Source organism: Carassius gibelio, chromosome B1 (genome assembly GCF_023724105.1).
Source record: "Carassius gibelio isolate Cgi1373 ecotype wild population from Czech Republic chromosome B1, carGib1.2-hapl.c, whole genome shotgun sequence".
Taxonomy (NCBI): Eukaryota; Metazoa; Chordata; class Actinopteri; order Cypriniformes; family Cyprinidae; genus Carassius; species Carassius gibelio.
In genome coordinates, this window is record NC_068396.1 from 22,119,674 (window position 1) to 22,139,548 (window position 19,875).

Genomic DNA, 19,875 nt, shown 5'->3' on the forward strand with positions numbered 1-19,875 from the left:
AACCAGAAATAAAACTTTTATTACAGTCTTGTTAATGAACCATCTATGCTTGCATCTGCTTGGTTACTGAAAGCAGTTTCTAATACAGTTCTCATACAATATAACTTGCTTTATTAAATACAGAACATCCACCTGACAAATAATAACAGTAATACCGGACAGTAATAAGTAAAATGGGCAGCCAGAACACGACTTAACATCACAAACTACAATTTGCTGTAGAAGATAAAGTCTTTAACTTAAAGTCAATTTTTATTTAAAAACCACAACTTTTCTTGTTTTCAAGAAAAAGATGTAAGTAAACTACAAGTAATATTAAATGACATGTATGATCAAGATCAATTTTTATTGTATGAATTAATAGAAGGCAGTAGGTGAAACAACAGTAGGCTTATACTGTATATTTCTTAGACTGTGTTGTTTACAGCAGTTTAAGAAAACAAACCTTAATACAAATTAATAAAACTAGGCTTTAACCCGAAACATAAAGTCAAATGGAAGTTTACAACAATGAAAGCATTACATAGAGAAAGAAAGAAATGATGCATTATGCGGATGCATATGTTTAACATTTAACAGCTATAGGCATTAAAACATACATATACTGTACATACAATGGAGGAACTGTGAGCTCTATAACACTGGTAAGATTTCCTTTACTTACATCCTGATTTTTTAATTAAAATATACAAATGTTAAAATGTACATTTTGTCATAAAAGTCCACACTCAACAATGTAATATATTGATATACATACTCTCAATGGGGGTTGGGGAGGGGGACCAATCTGTAGTTTTATTAAAAAGCCTGGAGCTGTTAACAATGACATGTTTTTCATGTTTTTCATTATTTGGTTATTTTCCAAGCATCCTTTTGCTTGGAAAATACATTGTGATATCTGGGTGCAATAACATAGAAAAAGTACACATTGTTCATTTACATGCAGCCAACAACAATAAAAAGCTGCAACATTTACAAAATTATCAACAAAATTATAATTAACAAGTTAAAATATTAAAATCTATTATGCTAATTGCAATACCATGTAGGAACAAAAATCTGCAGAACAACAGAAACTCCATTACGTTTTCCATTATGTTTATGTATATTTCCTTTAACCATAAAACCACAAAATGTATTTTAAAATATGAGTAATTGATTTTGAAAATGTATACAGAAAATTCACTATAAAATTCACACTGAGCCCTGTTTTTACAGACTTTTCTTAGTGCTATATGTATACTCAAACAACACTGTTCTAATAATAATAATAATGATAATAATAATAATAATAATTCATTACATTTATATATCGCTTTTCTGCTTTTCTAAGCACTTTAAGCGTTCTAACAATGACTCACATCATTTACAATTGAGTTCAGATGTTACTTTCAGTTCCAGTACAATCCATCAGTCAGGTTCAGAGAGCTGTAAAATAGAGAGTTGATATGGTTTTTAATTATAGTAATTTTTTCACAGTTATTCAGTACATCAGAATACAATTATGGGACTATTATCTTGCTGAGAAAAGAAAATAGGCTCCAGCTAATAACCTCCTACATGACCTTTGACATGACCACTTACCTCAAGCTAAAACATCTGTTTGACAAAAGAAGAGCACTTCAAATATATTGATGGCATTCGTGAAAAAGCATGACATGCTGATATACAGTAAATGCATATAATGCATTTACGGATATAAAGGCAGAGAATTTGTATATTTCACAACAAATGTGTGAGACATTCATGGACATGCTCACGTTCGTTGAACACTGATAAGCTTCATGTTTTGTTAAACCTGTAGGCTTGTTCACACAATGGCGCGAAATGACATCTGTATTAAAATTTACAAATGGCCACTCAATTATCAACAGAAAAGCTGCTTGTTATCCAATTTAACCCGAATACTTTCTTTGCAGGCTTACACAAAGGCACGAGTGGACCGTACACATCAGAATAGACTCGTTAGGCTGAGCTGGGGTGCATAGTAAACTGAGCCTGAGATAACAATCTCCCAACCCCCCCCCCTTAAATAGAGAGAGGAAAGCAGGTAGCCGAAAGACTGGACATTCCTTTAAGGATTTATCAAGACAGAACCAGAGGACGAATCTAAGAGCTCCAATCTGTTAAACTGAAGTGGAACCTCTAATTATATCAGAGTTGTTAGGGCAGGTTTGTAGAGTCAATTTAAATTTGCATCTCAATACCTTTTTGTCCTTTCTCGTCCTAGATTTAAGCTTAAGATGCCTAACTAGCCTAACTAAACTAAATGTAACAGATAGAGTGTAAAGCAGTTGTTGCAGTTTCTTAATTGAGATACACACATATCATTTGTATTCAGTTTTAAGGTCACAGAAGCCATATTTCCATGTATTTTTATCTTTGGGGTCCACTTTTGCGATGAAAGTAAATCATTTAGTTCTCGTATCTGCTTCCAGTGGAGTCCAGACCTGAGGCTGAGGTTACACTTCAAGTGTCTTTCTTAAAACCTCATATGTCTGGTTCCAGGTGTGAAAAGTGTGATTTGTGTATCCCATAATCCAAGAAGGACACATCCTGAAGGGATGAGTTTGTGAAAGTAGTGTTACCTCTTACACAAAACCTACTGCTTAGAGATTCGTTACTGAGTTTTATCTGCAAAAATCTCTTCTGACAGGCTAACAAATCAACAATTAAAAGCCCTTTCTCCAGTAACTTGGAAAATCTTGAAACATGAATAATCGGAATAATTGGAATTGTGACTTTCTACATCAGTGCCATTTTAGATTTTACAATTGCAACTTTGTCTTGCATAATTGCCACTTCATGTCTTGTTATTGCTAATTGTAACCAACACTTTACAATTTCACAATTTTTAATTTTTACTTTGGGTCAGGAATGGTTTACAGACTATTCTCAACAGCAGATTCAGCTGAGAATAAATAACTACAGATGCTTGTTCAAATGACAGAATCACAGGATATTCAAATAATTGTTAAAAGTTAACACGACGTAAGATTGTAGTTCCAGCAATCATGCCAAAGCTGCCTTGTGAAGTCTTTCCTTTACTAGCAGTTAAAAGAGTCTGTGTTGGTGGAGGGGTGTCCTGTCAATCCCACTCTAAGGAATGTGGCTGTGATGCCCAGGGCAGATACAGGCAGGTGAAGGTATCTATCTTTCAGCAGCGGCCTGATCACAGCCAGGCCTGTGAAGCCGCTGCTCTGGGACACTAGAATAGAAAGCTGGAAGAGAGAGAATGTGCTATCGGATGCCCTTCCTGTGAATTTACAGAGACCCATCAGTCAAACATGTGGATGAAACTGTGTGTGTGGAAGGCCAGCTGTGTTTATTAATAATAATAAAAAGGGGAGATGTCACAGACTATAATGAATAAGCTTTTTTTTTATTTATATAATCACAAACCAATATACTGTATGTTTAAAAGTAAATTATCTTTAGATTCAAACTATCCACCTTCTGGTTGGATGCTCTCATGTTCTGGTCTCCACAGAAATCCATGTAAAAAAGTTTATTTAACTCATTTTATTATTTATATATATATATAGCTAAGCATAAAAAATGTGTGAAGGCTTAAGTTTTTCATTTATTTGGCTAGAAACACTAGAAATCGGAAATGCAAAGAATCTTTCTGTTATGAGTCATATAAGACTTCCACATTCAGGAAAAAGGTGAATTGAGAGAGTTTTCATTTTTGGGATGGACTATTCCTTTAATTAAAGGAATAGTTCACCCAAAGATGAAAATCTTATGTTGATCTGCTTACCCCCAGGGCATCCAAACAAAGATTTTTAACACAAACTGTTGAACTCTGTCACTCATATAAATGAAGTCAATTGGAATTTTTATTTTTTAAATGATTTTTATTTTCAAATATTAACAAATAAGAAATATTACTGAAATATAAAAAAAATATTATATGTTTAGGTAAAAAATGTTAGCCTGAATGCACTGTAAGTTGCTTTGGATAAAAGTGATCTCCTAAATGCATAAATATAATTTAATTTAATTTAAATTAATTTACCATCACCGTATTTCACTGTAAAAACCTAAAACTAATAATAATAATAATAAATAAAAATCAAGTATTTAAGAAAAATAGAATAATAACTAATAACAATAAGTATTATAACTTTCCCTAACTAATTATAATACTCATTTCATGCAGTGAAAATATTTATTTATTTATGTAAATCACAGCCTTTATAGGTTGGTAATGTCACTAAGTCATATCACAATTTACATTTATTTTAATTTATTTTGCAGCCACTTTTCTGTCATTGTAGTCTTTTGATTTGTGGGACACTAGATATTACTGATGGGTCGCCATTTTGATTTGGGCTTAATAAATGATTTGATTTGAAAGTGAATAACTATTTGCATTTCACTCTATTCATCAAACAAATAATAATATTGGTTATAAAACTGAAGAAGAAGATGAATAAGACTAATTAAACTGATGGAATTGTTTGGATTACACAACTTTTTATGTCTACTTTGAACCTCTTTTATGCATTTATGAAAAAAAGAAATTATTTAACTAATTATAATACTCATTTCATGCAGTGCAAATATTTATTTATTTATTTATGTTAATCACAGCCTTTGCAGGTTGGTAGTCTCACTAAGCCATGTCATGATTTCAATTTTATTTTTATTTTTATTTATTATTATTATTGTAGTCTTTTGAATTATGGAGCACTGCAGTCTGTATAGACTTCAGTGAAACTACTGGAATGTTGTGTCTGAAAAATGACCATGAGCTCACTGACAGTCTGCTCTCTAATTAGAATTGCTTGACCTTTGTCCTTTCATTAAGTTCCCACCAAACGAACCACATCTCAAACAAATGAAGAAAACTTTATTAAATGCATCTTTATTAAATGCATGTTGATTTTTGTAGATTTTCGTGGCGTGCATGCAAATGTGTTCAGTTAATTTCTTGGAAGTTGATTCTCGAATGCATCTGATAGAAAACAAGATGTGTGCTAATTGTCTTAATGATGGTAGTTAAGAATACATGGACCAACAATCACACTGATCATTTTACTTTGGGAATATTAAAAGTCCACATATGGAACTTAGATGCCATGAAATATTCCCTTCTGGGCACTTCTGTTTGTCTGGTCAAACAAGACCGTACTATTCTTCAGTGGTGGTCTAACTTGTGTCGGTTGTTCAGAACAGCTGGGAGGTGTTTTTTTTATTGCATACAGTGTGTTAAAGAATTTCAGCCTTGTTCATGTAAGAAAAGATATCCTTCCTACCTTGTAAACCAAAACAATGTTTTCACTATTGTGAACACACAACGAGGCAGTCAAGAAGTTCCGGAAAGGAAATTGACTTTTTTTCTTTGTAAATATACATTAGAAAAACCAACAAACAATTAGGAGTATAAATTGTTCAACTGTTAGTTTCAGGCTTTTTTTCACAAAACTAGTAGTAGCAACATAAACTACTAAAATTAAATTAAATCCAAGAATGAAATACAATGTGTAAAGTTACACACAGAAGTTCCAAGAAACTCGCAGGAAGTTTGAAATATAAAGAATGTTTGCCATGAACTAATTATCACCCCACTTAAATGACTTCACTGCTTGTAAAGTCACCCGAGAAATGTATCCTCACTGAAAGCGGCCATCATTAAAAGTACGAGTAGCACAGGATGGATAAAAAAAGCCTAAGCGAAAGGACAGCTGGAGAAGGACAAAATATAGATGAACTTTGAGTCTGACAGCCACTGTATGACAACAACGCAGTAAGGGAAATCATGCTTTCTTTTTTTTTCTTACATTTTTCTCCAGCCTCAGGTTTGCAAACAGCAGTAAATAAAAGGAGAAAAACAATGAAAATGTAACTGGTTTAAAAAAAAGAAAAAGGAATGTTGCATGGTCTTTGAACAGGTGGGTGAGAACGAGCTTGGAGTTTTCTGCCTCACAACTGTTGAAGAATAGTCACTGGCTCGACTCAGAGTGCTATTAAATATCTTTTATCCCGTTCTGTAAAAATAGCCGCAATCAAGGAAGGTGTGAGGATTTGCAGGGAGATCTATAGGGACATTGATGGATGTTCCCCACGTGAATCAAACGTAGGCTCGCAGGGTCACTGTGGTGGGATAGACCTACAGTACATGGGTGTGGTCCCAACAACAAAAAAATCCTTTCATGACTTCTCACTGAGAGTGAATCGGAGACGCTTTAGAAATATGAGAGGGGATAAAGTAGCTAAATATATGAACACACACTACCAACAACCTAAACCCAAATTCTCTAAGTCTTATTGCTTATTGGCCTTGAATGTTCAGCACTTTAATGTTTATGACACATGTCATTGATTGACTTTTATAGCAAGATGCAGCAGTTTCTACAGAAACAGGTTTTGCACACATTTAATATAATAGGTCATCCAAAAATGAAGTCCTCACCCACACACGTAAGGTTAATTTCTCCTGAAGAACACAAAAAAAGATATTTTAAAAGTAATGTCAATCCTCATTGGTTCTTGTGTGCCATGTGACTTGACTTCATGGCACAAGAACCAATGAGGTATGATATTGCTGACGGGTCATTTTGATTTGAAAGTGAATAGCTATTTGTATTTCACTCTATTCATCAAACAAAGAATAATATTGGTTATAAAACTGAAGATGATGATGAAGAAGACTTTGATTACACCAGTGGAATTGTTTGGATTACTTTTACACAGCTTTACACAGCTTTGTACTTTTCTTGTATGGATAAAAGCATTCTTCAAATATCTTTTGTCTTCTGCATAAAACAAACAAAAAAAATTGGTTGAGTAAATAGGGTGAACTATTCCTTATAAACTGTTTGAAGTGTGAAGTCTTTAAGAACACTGTTTGCCACATTCACAAAACTGCCGAAATATGGCTTTTTCTCTTTCCACCAAATACAGTCATCATCTGTGTTTGTGTTCATACAAACACTAACATCCCACTTTGTCAACGTGTGGTTAATCTTATAAATAAAACCACAATATATCAATGGAACCATGGAAACGTAACAAATAACTAACAGTTACTACCATCAAAGAGAACTAAACTTTACCAGTGAGCTGTTGTAGTATGCTTCTTCCACCTAACACAATTACCTCATCGATTCTTTCTGATATGGGGAAATGTTTATGTTGCAATTGTTAAGTAAAGTTACACACAGCATACAGGAAAAGCTTACACTGAAGTTTGCAGGTTTCAACTTAAACCAGAAGGCACCACCTGGTACTGAGTTTCTCTCTTTCCCACTCCTTCTTTCCGAAGTTACACCTGGCCAGGTGAGACAATAACCACATCAAAACGCTAGTAGTCAATAACTGCATGTGTCCATGTGCAAACACACATTAGTTTCACACCAAAGCACGGTGTGTAATACTGTTCAGGCCTGGGCGAGTGTCAGATTCTTATTGTAAATCTAGCATTGACTTGGCTGCTTTGTCATTAGATGGTATTGGGCAGGCCACTCCTAAAAAAAAAAAAAAAAAAAAAAAAAAAAACCTGGATTCAAGGTTCCCGAGTTTCAGATCTTTCTCTTTGTTGTTTTAATATGGAATTTATTAATGTCATGGACAGATACTAACCATTTGTCATTTCAATATTTAGTCATTAAAACTAAAAGAATTGTATCAATGCTGTTAGAGCAGAGAGAGCACCATTGGCCAACAATGTAGATGCCATTACGAAACTTTTTTAGATTATATGTCCTGTCAATGAACTTAGAAATCCACGTATCCGAAAACTGCTGTTTGTCTGATAGAACACTGCTGTCTAGTTTTTGTTTCTCTCTGTTGAGTAGACTAAACACTTTAAAGTGAATGTGTATAGGTACAACTAAAGCATTTATGAGAGTCCTATCAACTCCCAAAACCTGGAAACGGAGCCCCTGACAATGACCGGAGAGCACATGAAAGCATACCCTTATTGGAAAATAATACCCTATATAATAGTCCCTTGGGCTCTAGCTAATTATACTGCTTTATGAGCAGTCGTGGTCATTAGTTGTTATCTATGGGGGTGGGAGAACATGACCTCTTTCAAGTTCATGTCTCCAACCTGTCCTTCAGTTCCAAACCAGCTGGCATGAATGAGAGGTTTTCTCTCTGTTTCCTCCCTTTGATTCCTTAACTGTCTATGGTTTTTAGAATGGGTGGACTTTTCCTTAGTTTCAACTAATTATAGTTTGTCTGTGTATAGTATTAGTCTGTATAAGTATTTTGGTAACACTTTAGTGTAGGGAGCAATTCTCACTATTAACTATGTTTTTATCAGCATGCCCATTAGTAACATATTGGCTATTTACTAGTACTCATGTAGCACATATTCTGCATGACCATATTCTACATTCCTAATCCAGTACCTAAACTTAACAACATCCTTACTATTATATATATATAATAAGCAAAATAATAAGATGAAATAATTATCAACAAAATTAATCTCAGCAATGGAGAGAAAACGCAGAAGCTGCATCTGTAGTGGAATAGATATATTTATCCACTTTTTAATGCAGCTCTGAGGGACATCGGATGCTTTAACCTGCAGTTACAAATGAATAATGTTTTGATAAATAAAACACTGAATACTGATATTTGAAATTATATTTAAAAAAATATATATACTTTAAATGTTAATCAATGAAATGTCAATGATATTAAAACTGCCAGTAGGTGGCATCAAGTTAAAGTTAATTAGCAAGTCATTGCAATTGAACCGAATCATTTAAATGGTTGATTCATTCAAGAACGAAACACTGCCATGTTGCTCAGAGACCCAAAACAGTGCTGTGGCTGTGTTTGGAATTATATCTGTTGGCGAAATAGAACAAAAACAGGCAATCTGGTGTCTTAAACGTAAGTCTCTTGATATTAACTTCTTTTTTGTTGAACTGTTGAATAAAATCACATTTGCCATGCCGATTGTTAGAGCAAAAAATGGCGCTCTATCTTTGTGTGATATTGTTAAACTATATGAAATGATATAAATATATAAATTTTCTGCCTCCATACTTTGAATTTTCTAAACATTATTCATGTAATTTAATACTGAATCATGCAGTGAAAGAAGGTACATGTGCACTAGTCTAACCTACTAGACTACTTTAAGTAGGCCTAATTTATGCATGCACTCTGTAGGTGTGTTTTGTTTGATTTTTGCAATATACTTGATAATGTCAAATCGCACATCGTTAAAACAACAATTCCAATATTATCACAAAGGAAATATATCACAAAGCAAATATATCACACACCCCCAACAAAGACTATATTACAAATTAAGGCAGTTATTATTCTACCCTACAAAGGCAAAAGTCCTTAACTCGCTATAGTGTGAAACTGAGAAAAATGACTTTAAAGTTTTTTACTTGTCCAGCCAAATTAATTATAGGTAGGACACTGGAAATTTAACAGTTATATGTTTTAGTAATGAAAATTATCTACATAAAAAGGAATTGTGAGCTCAAACTTGTTTTTACCCCTATTTTTAAGTTAATGTACTCTGCCTTTGCATTGTCTGCAAAACGTGAGAAGTCACACAAAGGCAAAAGACAGTAACTTCCACATTATCAATGTTTGGTTGCTGATCAACATTTACAAAATCGTTATAGTAACACCTAGTGATCCTCTGCTGTCTAATATAGGATATTGCAAATAGTAATGTGACTGTATTAAGTTATTTTATGTATTTATTAAAAAAAAAATAATAATTATGGCAACAAGCAGACTAAAGGTTGAACATGAGTGGATACCTTGGATACCAATTTATTTGCTATGCTCAGTAACGTCAAATAATGCTAGACATAGCATTATTGCTTTTATATTGATTTGTACGAAATAACCTAACCTAAACCTAACCTAAAAGAACGACTTGTGGATTGACGTGAACACCAACAAATGGGAATAGGTAATGCTCAGAATGCTTCTGGATTAAACATCTCCAAAGATGTTCATTACCATGGATTTATTTTATCAGGTTACAAGAAATGGTAGGATATTGATTTAATTGCGAACTCTTAGTAGGCTACAGATGTTATGATTGATCATGCTAGTTACGGCATTCGAGTCCACACCCATCCAACTAGAAATAACAGCCTGATGAACAATCTGCATTACAAAAAGAAAAAAAAAAATCTTTAAAGGTTATTTACGATTACGTATTGCTGGCAAGGTATAAAGTGCTTTGTTATATGAAACTATTTGGTTATATGGAGCTATTTGGTAGATGGTGATCTATCTAATTCGTTTGTCTACACCATAATTAAAATCTGGCAGACTTTAATGGACAGTAAAAGAAGGCAGAACACTGTATTACTCCAAACTGGCACTGTAACTTCATATTGACGCATGGCTAAACAAAGTCAGAATGCCGTAACTCAATTTGAGCATTCCAAACAAAGTGAAAGAGTGGTAACTGATAATATACACTACGGTTTTCTGCCTTGGTTTCTCCATTGGTTTTTTAATTTACGGTTGAGACGACCCATTATTTTCTCAGAAAAAGAACTTAATTGACACAAGATACTTATACGTATGATAAAGGATGACTTGAATGTCCCAAAATATCTCAAATTTGTAAATTTCTCCTTCACTTGCCCATCCAAAACATTCACTTGTCCCGGACAAGTTGACAAGCGTTAATGTCGAGCCCTGAATGGAGCATTCCATTGTCCATACCGTGGGCCATCATGTACTGAAATGCTGATGAAGGTCTCTCATCAGCTGTTAACAGAGGAACACATTTCACTGGGAGCTGCAAACAGAAATAAAGCCTTAACCTGCTGGGGCACAGGTGTGCAGAAAACACCCTGACAGAGAGAATTAAAGCTGTGTTATATCTCTCAAGTGTCTGATGACATGAGACCTGAAGCGGCATCTGTGGTTATGATGTGATGAGAGATGGAATGCCCTCTACCACATCTGTACGAGTAAAAAGTGAAATTTGCTTGGAGTGACCAATGTGAATCATAATATGAATGTGTGATTTATGCCCTATTATGCAACTTTTAGTTACAATACGCATACATGTATACTGTTTTTTCCCCCTTTAATTGAGTACATCTCTAATGGAGCACAGCACTGTATGTAAAGAATGTATTTGCATGGATTGCTGGAAAACACTTACCATTGTAAAATGCTGGGAAGAACCTGATTAATTTTAGAAATTAAGCATCAATAGAGATTTCAGTGAAATCATGCCCATTGCCCTTGACTGAAACAAAAAGAAGAAATGGTTAATAGAGAGAGATGGTATTAAAGTCTAACTAAATAATTAAATTAAAAAAATATATATTCTCTCAGTCTCACTAACCTTCAACCCTTGTATTGTTGCTGTTGTTTTCATTGAGAACATCATCTAGGGATTCCATTGAGGTTTTGGTGGAGATCGTCGGCTCTCCATCAGTAAGATCCACTACGGTCAGCCCCTCCATTTTATCCTTTGGGTTCTCTGGGGCCTGGGAGCTGGATAATTTCTGTTGGTTTTCTTGTTTAACATCAGTCGATTCTGTAGGCAATATGTTTAAGAATTTGTTTGTATTATAATGGATCACACAAAGAAGTGTAACATAGTAAAAATCATAGACCATTATTTTTACATTATATAAAATACTTACAAGCTTACAAAATATAAAAAACCTCGGGTGTGCATTATTTTTTCTAATAATCCAATGGCCCAGAGTCAATTATTCCGCTTATACTATAGTTACCACACCTCAATACATTGATCAGATGTTATATTTAAAGGGATTTGTCCGGTTTTTGTAGTTATTGTGAGTAGGATTATTTCTTCTGCATCTCATTCAATGCCTCTTTTGCTAGTTCCAAAACATAATTTTAAAGCTGGTAATGGAGGCCTGAGTCATTGATAGCATTCTAATGCAGTTATTAATGAAGTTATTTTCCAAGAGAGCGAGAGCGACAGAGACACACACACAGAAAGAGAGAGAGAGAAAGAGAGAGAGAGAGCTTGTGTGAATTAGGCTAACGTACCTCTGTGCGTCTCTATTCACTCTTCTGCTGCAGCGTCTCTAACAGTGCTGTAATTACCTTGCTAGTGAGAAATGTCACGTGTAGCCTTTAAGTTGCTACACTATATATAGGCTAACTGATAAAATCGTCAGGGCATCGCTGACAACACCTTTTTGTGCAAACTGCGTGACCGTTATAACAGTTTTACTATGCGAAGTGATATTGAACTGTAATGCGGTCAAGAGAGCTGCCTTGAACTATGTTCCCCGTGCATTTCACAGAAAATAATTGCACACCTCAGAACATTTGTCAGCCAATCAGATTCAAGCATTAAATGGCCCCATAGTATAAATAAATGTAAAGAATATAGTCACTAGGATCATGATTTTTCACGGCGATTCCGATACTGATTTTTTACAAGCAAACTGGCCGATTCCTGTACCGATTTTTTATTTTTTTATTTTTTTTATATCTCTTTAAGCAACAAACAAGAAAGAAGGAAAGTGTGCATAAATAAAAAGTTTATTTGGTATTAAATAGGCCAAACTGGCTTTTGGCTATTGAAAACAATAACCATAACCATCTGAAATTAACGGCAGTATCTGCACAGTAAGTAGCCTTCAATACAAACATAGATGATACAGGCATCAGCATTTAGCTTTAGTTTTTGAATTGGGTCCAATAAAAAAGTGTTTCATTTATCCAATAATAAAAAAAAAAAATTTGGGTAATGATTCACATATTTTTTTGCTTGAGCTAATGAAAAAGAAATAACTATTGTCTCAAGTAAAAAAAATGTAGATGTGAATCATCACCCTTTTTTTTATTTTTTTACCCTTTTTTAATTGAATATATGAAACACCTTTTTTTCAGTGTGCTACAGCAGTTGATTTCTAAATCAAATTAAGTAGATGTAATCTTAAGGTAAAATAAAAATATTCATCCTATCCAGAACTGACGTTTACTTCTGGCTTTTCAAACATGTATGCAAGTTCTACTTAAAAAAAAAAAAAAAAACATTTCAGTTTTGTCACAGTTTAGTCCATTTTGTTTCATTTCTCATCCAACACGCTGAACATCCCTTCACTGTCTCCGCTTGTGCAGGGACAGGTCAGGTACAGTACGCTCACGCAGCTTCAGTGAGCGCTGGAAAGGGACTCATATTTTGTACGCCAGTACACCAACGGCTGATTGCTTCCTTCTATCTGTGCTTCAGACATGTAGCTCTGCACTTTCAGTGCTGAACGACTGCCCGTGTCCTGCGTGCAGATTTCGAAATACTTCCACACAAATTACATGATAGCAAATGATTACAATTTAGTCTGTGCACGCAGGCGCACTTCCGGAAAAAATCGGCCGAAAAAAGACCAAAAACCGGCCAATTGTCTATTGCGTTTTTTAAGCAAAAACCGGTCGGTTCCGATTTATGGCCAGTCAACCGGTGCATCCCTAATAGTCACGCACTACAAGAGCATGAAGTTCAGTTCAAAATAAAAATAAAAATAAAAAAGTAGATATTTCTGTTTATAACTAAATTTAAATGAAAATGTATTCGCACCAAAACCAAACAAATGTTCATCAAACTAAATCAAATCCAAAATTCACTTTATAAAATGTATAATTCCGGTCCTTGATTCTGATTGGTTAAGACTTGTTCGAACCTGTTGTAAAAACATACACCTTTGTTTACTTGTGTTTTGTTTACTTGTTTTGCTGTGGGTTGCTCGACAACCACTTTGTTTCAACCACAACTGTTTCTGAGGAACTACATTGTTTGGTGGAAGAATACTGTTTGTATTTTATATCATTACACTTTATTTGCTCTCTTTTATTCTGTAAAACCTCACTATGTATAACGGGATAACCGTTTTATAAAAGCATTAAACCGTGTGAAGCCATGGTTATAGTTATGATGCGAAACCACAGCTTCTTGCGGCTTTTGCTTTAGTATGATAGCTACTGTTAATCAACAAACAAATTAAACACTCTTCATAATTTAAACTTCACTATTTATGCTTTTTCCCGACAAGTCTAACGACTCTTAAAAACACAACTGCACACAAAACGCCTGTCCTCAGTGGTCTCAAACCTGAGGATGTCTCAAGCTTCCTATTATTTTCTGTGTGGTAAAACCGAATGAGCAGGTGGTAGAAACAGCTTGTGACGGGAAAGTCAGCACTTACAGGATAAAGAGGCATCGTAAAACCATTAGCCACTATGTCATTGCAATGCACACTTCTGTTTTGTTTTTCCCTCCATGGTCATTTTCTTTCTCTCTCTCATTGTTACTCACTCTCTCCCACCATGTGGTTGATTTAGACCTGGAGGCGTTTGCAGTAAGTAAAGCCACTGAAGCTAAGAAACTCATTGAGACCCATTAGCTCCTAAGAGGAATCTGCGGAGCTTGTCAATGACAGGCAGCAGATTTTGGTGGGAAAAAGAACCATCCTGTGTGATTACAGGGAGCATGAAGAGAAACTGAGATCATAGGAAGTCATTCTGTGCTGTTAAACCATTGCACCACTTGCTGCAGGCAAACAACCCCACTATTCCCTTAAGTTAGTCACGTTTCTTACTTTTACAAGGTCTTCACAGCCCAATCCATCAACACAAGTGCACTGTATGGGCAAAATACATAAATAAATAATCTTTTGTGTTCTGTAGCAAAAGAAATTGTAAAACCCTAAGGACCAATTGCTATTAATAACATATTGATTATTTATTAGTACTTATAAAGCACATATTCTGCATGATCATATTCTATATCCCTAATAATATACTCAATACCTAAACTTAACAATTACCTTACTACGTAACTATTAATAAGCAGCAAACTGGTAGTTTATTGAGACAAAAATCATAGTTAATGGTTTATTAATGGTGAGAGTTGGACCTTAAAATAAAGTGTGACTGAAGAAATCATGTTTGAGATGACATGAGGATATAGAAATGATTAAATAATTTTCATTTTTGTGTGAACTGTCCTATTAATACTAGGATCTGGACTACTTTAACATGAATTCAGTCCAACAGGCCAAAAGTCTTAATATCATCTGTTTTTTTTTTGTTTTTTTTAATGTACTAATATAAATTACTATTTGAATTATTTCTATCCTGTGAGAAATATGAAAGTGACATTAATAAAGGTCAGAAGCACTTTTGAGAAATGCATGCAATATATATATATATATATTCTAATCTCTAAGTTCTGATTCTGTCTGTGATATTGTGTGAATAAATAATCTTGCACTGCTGAAAAATGACAATGTTGTTAATAAGGGAACTTCTGAAGTTCCTCAAACTGCTAGACTGTAGGCAAATAGTGTAATATCCTGTTGCAAAAGCTGTGAGGGTGAAACATGTATTCATTATTTCCAGTGCACTGAAGTCACTCGAATATTTTATATTCACTGTTTTCATTAGTGTTGGGATTGTTGATACTATCCCAAATAAATAAAAAGCACTATGAGCTCAACTCTGAGCAGTGTCTCTTAAATGAATAGATAAATAAAACCACTACCTGCAAACCCAGACAGCCAAAGGCATCTTTATTTCTGTTATGGGTCTTCCAGATGGAAAGGATCAGACACAAAGACCAGATGCTTCTGGTCAAAAGTGGCTATTTCCTAAATGCTGTAGGCATTGAAACATTGAATCATGTCCATGCAGGCTCAGTTCAGATAATGGTTTGTGGCAGAGACCAACAATATCAGCACAAGATTAAATTTTTTCTCAGTATTGAGTTGTTGGTGGTGTTTTTTTCTTATTATTATTGTCAGTATTGAAGCTGAAGATTCTTGAATATTGCACTTTTAATCTTGGGGTTCCATAAACGAGTTTACTGTAGAAACTAGATCAGCACTAAATTTATATATATATATATATATATATATATATATATATATATATATATATATATATATATATATATATATATATATATATATATATATATATATATATATATATATATATATATAAAATCAGATACAGTCTCAAATTTATTGCTGATCTAGTTTCTACAGTATATATATATATATATATATATATATATATATATATATATATATATATATATATATATATATATATATATATATATATATATATATATATTGTTAGCACAGATTTATCATTTTTGTAAAATGTAGGATTCTTTACTGAGAGACACACTCTACATACTCTTTACTGAGAGCTACATACTCTTGTCTTAGAAGTCCATCCAGTGGAGCTCTATGTTATTGCAGCTAGTTCAGCAGCAGGGTTCTAGTCACTGGTTTGAATCACAGGCTTTTGGATCATAGACGGATCAGTTTTGTTCTAGTCGAAAGTGTATTTCATTTCAGTACAGTAGAGTTTAATATAGTAGTTTAGGAACTTTTAGCACAGTTTCAAAGTTTAGGGTCGGTATATTATTTCCCTTAGAAATATAACTGACCCCAAACTTTTGAATGATAGTTTACATTTTATTTAATTATATAAATTGTATTATTGTTATTTTTTTTTTTCAGTTTTTAATAACAGCTATCCATATAAATTTTTGTATTGGGTTTAGAATCGGCAGCTTTCTTACAAACACAGACTTCTCAGGCGTTTCATATGATTGCTTCTTCTTCCTTAGTTCTTTATACGTCTTCACACATTTATGAAGACATATGATTGTGTTAAAATTAACTTGGAGTGTAATGCATTTCTGAAGATGAAGTAATTGTCATAGGGTATTTAACATTAACACTGACTTTTAACTCCTCTAACACTAGCTTGCTCTATTGTTTTTCTGCTATGTGTACTGCGTTAAGCTAACTGAGACTTGTTATAGCACTCGCATATCATTGCTCTTTTGTTGATTTTGATTGTTTCCATTGTCCTCATTTCTAAGTCGCTTCAGATAAAAGCTAAATGACTGAATGTAAATGTAGAGTATTTGACAGAAAGCAGCTGCTTGTCACATAGGCTACCTTTCTCTTCCTCAGGCTTCTCAGATTCAGGCGCAGGGTCCTTAAGCGGCTCGGTGGACTCGACAGGAGAGAACGTTTGCATATCTTTGGGCACAAGTGTAGAACACAAGCTCAGTGTAAGCAGAGAAATGCCCGTGGTGGTAGAAAGTTAAGAATGTCTGGTACCTTTGACTGATGTGGTGTCAAACACCTCTGCATCCACTGTGCTGAGAGGGATCTGAGCATCTTCGTGTTTGGGATGTAACTCCACAGAGTACTTCTGCATTAGATAAACATTATCAGTATATAGTTTATATATCCATTGTAAAGATCAGCATTCACAATTAGTAATAATTTACTAAAAATGGCTTACCCTGGATTTCTTTGTAAGGCAGCAATAAACTATTACCCCAGCGAGAACCAGAAGAGCAATAATAAAGATAACTGCATAAGTTGCTGAGAGTAAAAACAAACCGTAAGAATAATTAACTTTGGTCACACTTTATTTTAAGGTCCAATTCTCACTATAAACAAAACATTAACTATGAATCAATAAACTCTTAATTTGCTGCTTATTAATAGTAAGGTAGTTGTTAAGTTTAGATATTAGGGATGTAGAACATGGTTGTGCAGAATATGGGTTTTATAAGTAGTAATAAACAGCTAATATGTTAATAATAGGCATGCTAAGAAACAACTAGTTAATAGTGTGAATTAGTCCCTGTACTTAAGTGTTACCATATATTAGTATCTGACAATTCAAAATAAACAAGATAACTGAAATAAACATGAATAAACACTGACAATAAGGAAACAAAATCACTCACTTGACCCCTGGCCTTTCTCAGATGGTGCTGCAGAAGTTGCTGTAGAAAAATAAAATAAATAAATAAATATATATATATATATATCAGTATATATTTAAGAAAACTGAACTAAACATGAATAAACACTGACAATAAAGAAACAAAATCACTCACTTTTCCCCTGGCCTTTGTCAGATGGTGCTGCAGAAGCTGCTGTAGAAAAATAAAATAAATAAATGTATATATAGAGAAAACTGAACTAAACATGAATAAACACTGACAATAAGGAAAAAACTTGTACCCTTGCTTTTGGTAGATGACGCTGTAGAAGTTGATGTAGAAAAAAACAAAGACATTTAGGTGATTAGCAAATTTATGCTCTAATTTACTTTTTTCAAAAATGTATTTATAGGTGGTTAGGAAAAATCACTCACTTGGCCCACTCGTTTTGACGGTTTGCACTGCTAGAGAAAAAAATTGTAAAAATACCTTTTTTATATAAGAAATAATTACATATTTAGGTGATTAGCAAATTTATGCTCTACCTTTTTTCTTACTAGATTTATAGGTGGTTAGTAAAAATAATTTATTTCGGCTTATGATGAGTTTTAAGAGTGTGTCACTGTAGGTACATACTTCCTTCCTGTGTGAGAATGACTCAGTCTTTATGATTAAAGTTAAAAGTTAAAACTGAATTTCCACATTGCTCTTTTGTGTAAAATATCATTATCATTAAATATCATTTAAATAAATAAAATGTGTACATTTTATTATGAAAGGCACAATCCATGATTATTCTGCTTGCATGGTATTGTTTCTCTTACTGGTTGTTTTGCTAGTAGTTGCGTTTCTGCTCATATTATTTGGGCTTGATTGTGAAACGTTCTTCAGAGAATTGTATGTGGTGTAATTCTTGGTCTGCGGATGTTCTTGGGGCGGTGGAGTAGGCGATCCTGTTGGCCAAAAAAAAAAAAAAAATCACCAGATGTAACATACTTTGGTTGATGCAAGCAGCTGTCATATAAACTGGCTTACAGTGTTCCTAGCAATTGTACCATTTTGCTGCATAAAGTGTGGACACTTGAATGACACATGATCAAGCAAAATGAAAAAGCTACCTGATGTGGTATTCACATCCACCTGGTTTGGCACCTTGGAATTGAAGCTTGGAGTGGTAGAGTCCATTTTGAACTGGCTGGTCTTGTTCGTATTCACTGAAACTGGAGCTGTGGCATTTTCTGTGACGTTCATGGCTGTCGCCTCATTTTCAACAGCAAAGACAAGTAAGGCACCTGAATTGTACAAGATAAAGGTCATGTCAGGTCATGGGGAACATGCTGTTACTACAATCTACAAATTACTAATTCTGTAAATTATAACTACATCTACAAAAATGGCTTAATGACCCATGGAAAGCCCTTACTTAACAAATGTACAGTGGAAGATATACAATTCGTTTAGAGACTGATTTAAATCTTAATTCCGCTCTTTGATATTTTTTCATTATTATTATTAGCTATTTGCTCGATGCTTAGCAGTTAGGCAAATTTTAAACAACAACAACAATAAAAATAACAACTTTAAACATACCAATGAGGAGATGAATTGATGTGCAGCACATCTTTACAGAAGATACGGTCTAGTCAAATGTGTTCCTTCCTCAGGACAGCAAGTGCTCAGTTTGAAACCGCATAACTTCCACTTCTATGACCACCACAGGATGCAGCAGTTAGTTACCCAAAAAAGGCATATAAGGAACTTGTGCTCTTTTGTAAAGCCCTGTTTGCTGCATTTGATTAATACAACTAATTAAAATAAACAGGTTGTGTACAATTTTTGTTTGCATTAAAGGAAAACGGGGAAATACAGATGTAGAGGAACATACAGTATTTAGTGCATTAAACGTACAATCACAATTTATTTCATTTAAGATATTATCACTTTATAAGTTATGTTGTATGTATAAGTGTAGTTTTTCAGAATTTCTCAGAAATAAAAGGGAAATAAGATGTCACTGGGGTGGTACCTTTTTAAAATGTAAGCTTTGTACCTTATTTAACCCTTTAAGGGTGCATATTTGTGACTCATACAGACATAATAGTACACAAATGATACAGAATTATTAGCCCCCTTGGTAAATTTGAGCAAAGAAGGCTATG

At 34.0% G+C, this 19,875-nt stretch overlaps 1 protein-coding gene across 5 annotated transcripts; it reads right to left on the reverse strand.

Moving 5' to 3' along the window:
- On the reverse strand, window positions 1-19,435 carry LOC127949176 (uncharacterized). 5 transcript variants are annotated; one of them, XM_052546165.1, is made up of 13 exons: window positions 19,307-19,435; window positions 18,835-19,008; window positions 18,541-18,669; window positions 18,151-18,177; window positions 18,018-18,038; window positions 17,891-17,926; window positions 17,738-17,776; window positions 17,284-17,366; window positions 17,097-17,190; window positions 16,932-17,015; window positions 11,315-11,509; window positions 11,129-11,215; window positions 1-1,428 (listed from the first exon to the last, which is right to left on the reverse strand). In XM_052546165.1, the coding sequence occupies exons 1-12, from the start codon at window positions 19,335-19,337 to the stop codon at window positions 11,169-11,171; spliced, it is 960 nt and encodes a 319-aa protein (XP_052402125.1). In that variant the 5' UTR covers window positions 19,338-19,435; the 3' UTR covers window positions 1-1,428; window positions 11,129-11,168. The 5 variants fall into 5 exon arrangements, with proteins under 5 accessions (XP_052402125.1, XP_052402123.1, XP_052402122.1 ...); XM_052546163.1 differs by having other exon boundaries at window positions 17,891-17,929; XM_052546162.1 differs by having other exon boundaries at window positions 18,151-18,180.
- Window positions 19,436-19,875: the final 440 nt, after the last annotated feature.

Excerpts from the sequence above, each read along its gene's own strand:
- LOC127949176 (XM_052546161.1), bottom strand. The coding sequence starts at position 19,337 with ATGTGCTGCACATCAATTCATCTCCTCATTG. Across the intron at positions 18,670-18,834 it reads GGATGTGAATACCACATCAG|GATCGCCTACTCCACCGCCC; the intron begins GTAGCTTTTTCA and ends TTTGGCCAACAG. Across the intron at positions 17,367-17,737 it reads TGAGAAAGGCCAGGGGTCAA|CAACTTATGCAGTTATCTTT; the intron begins GTGAGTGATTTT and ends TTTTACTCTCAG.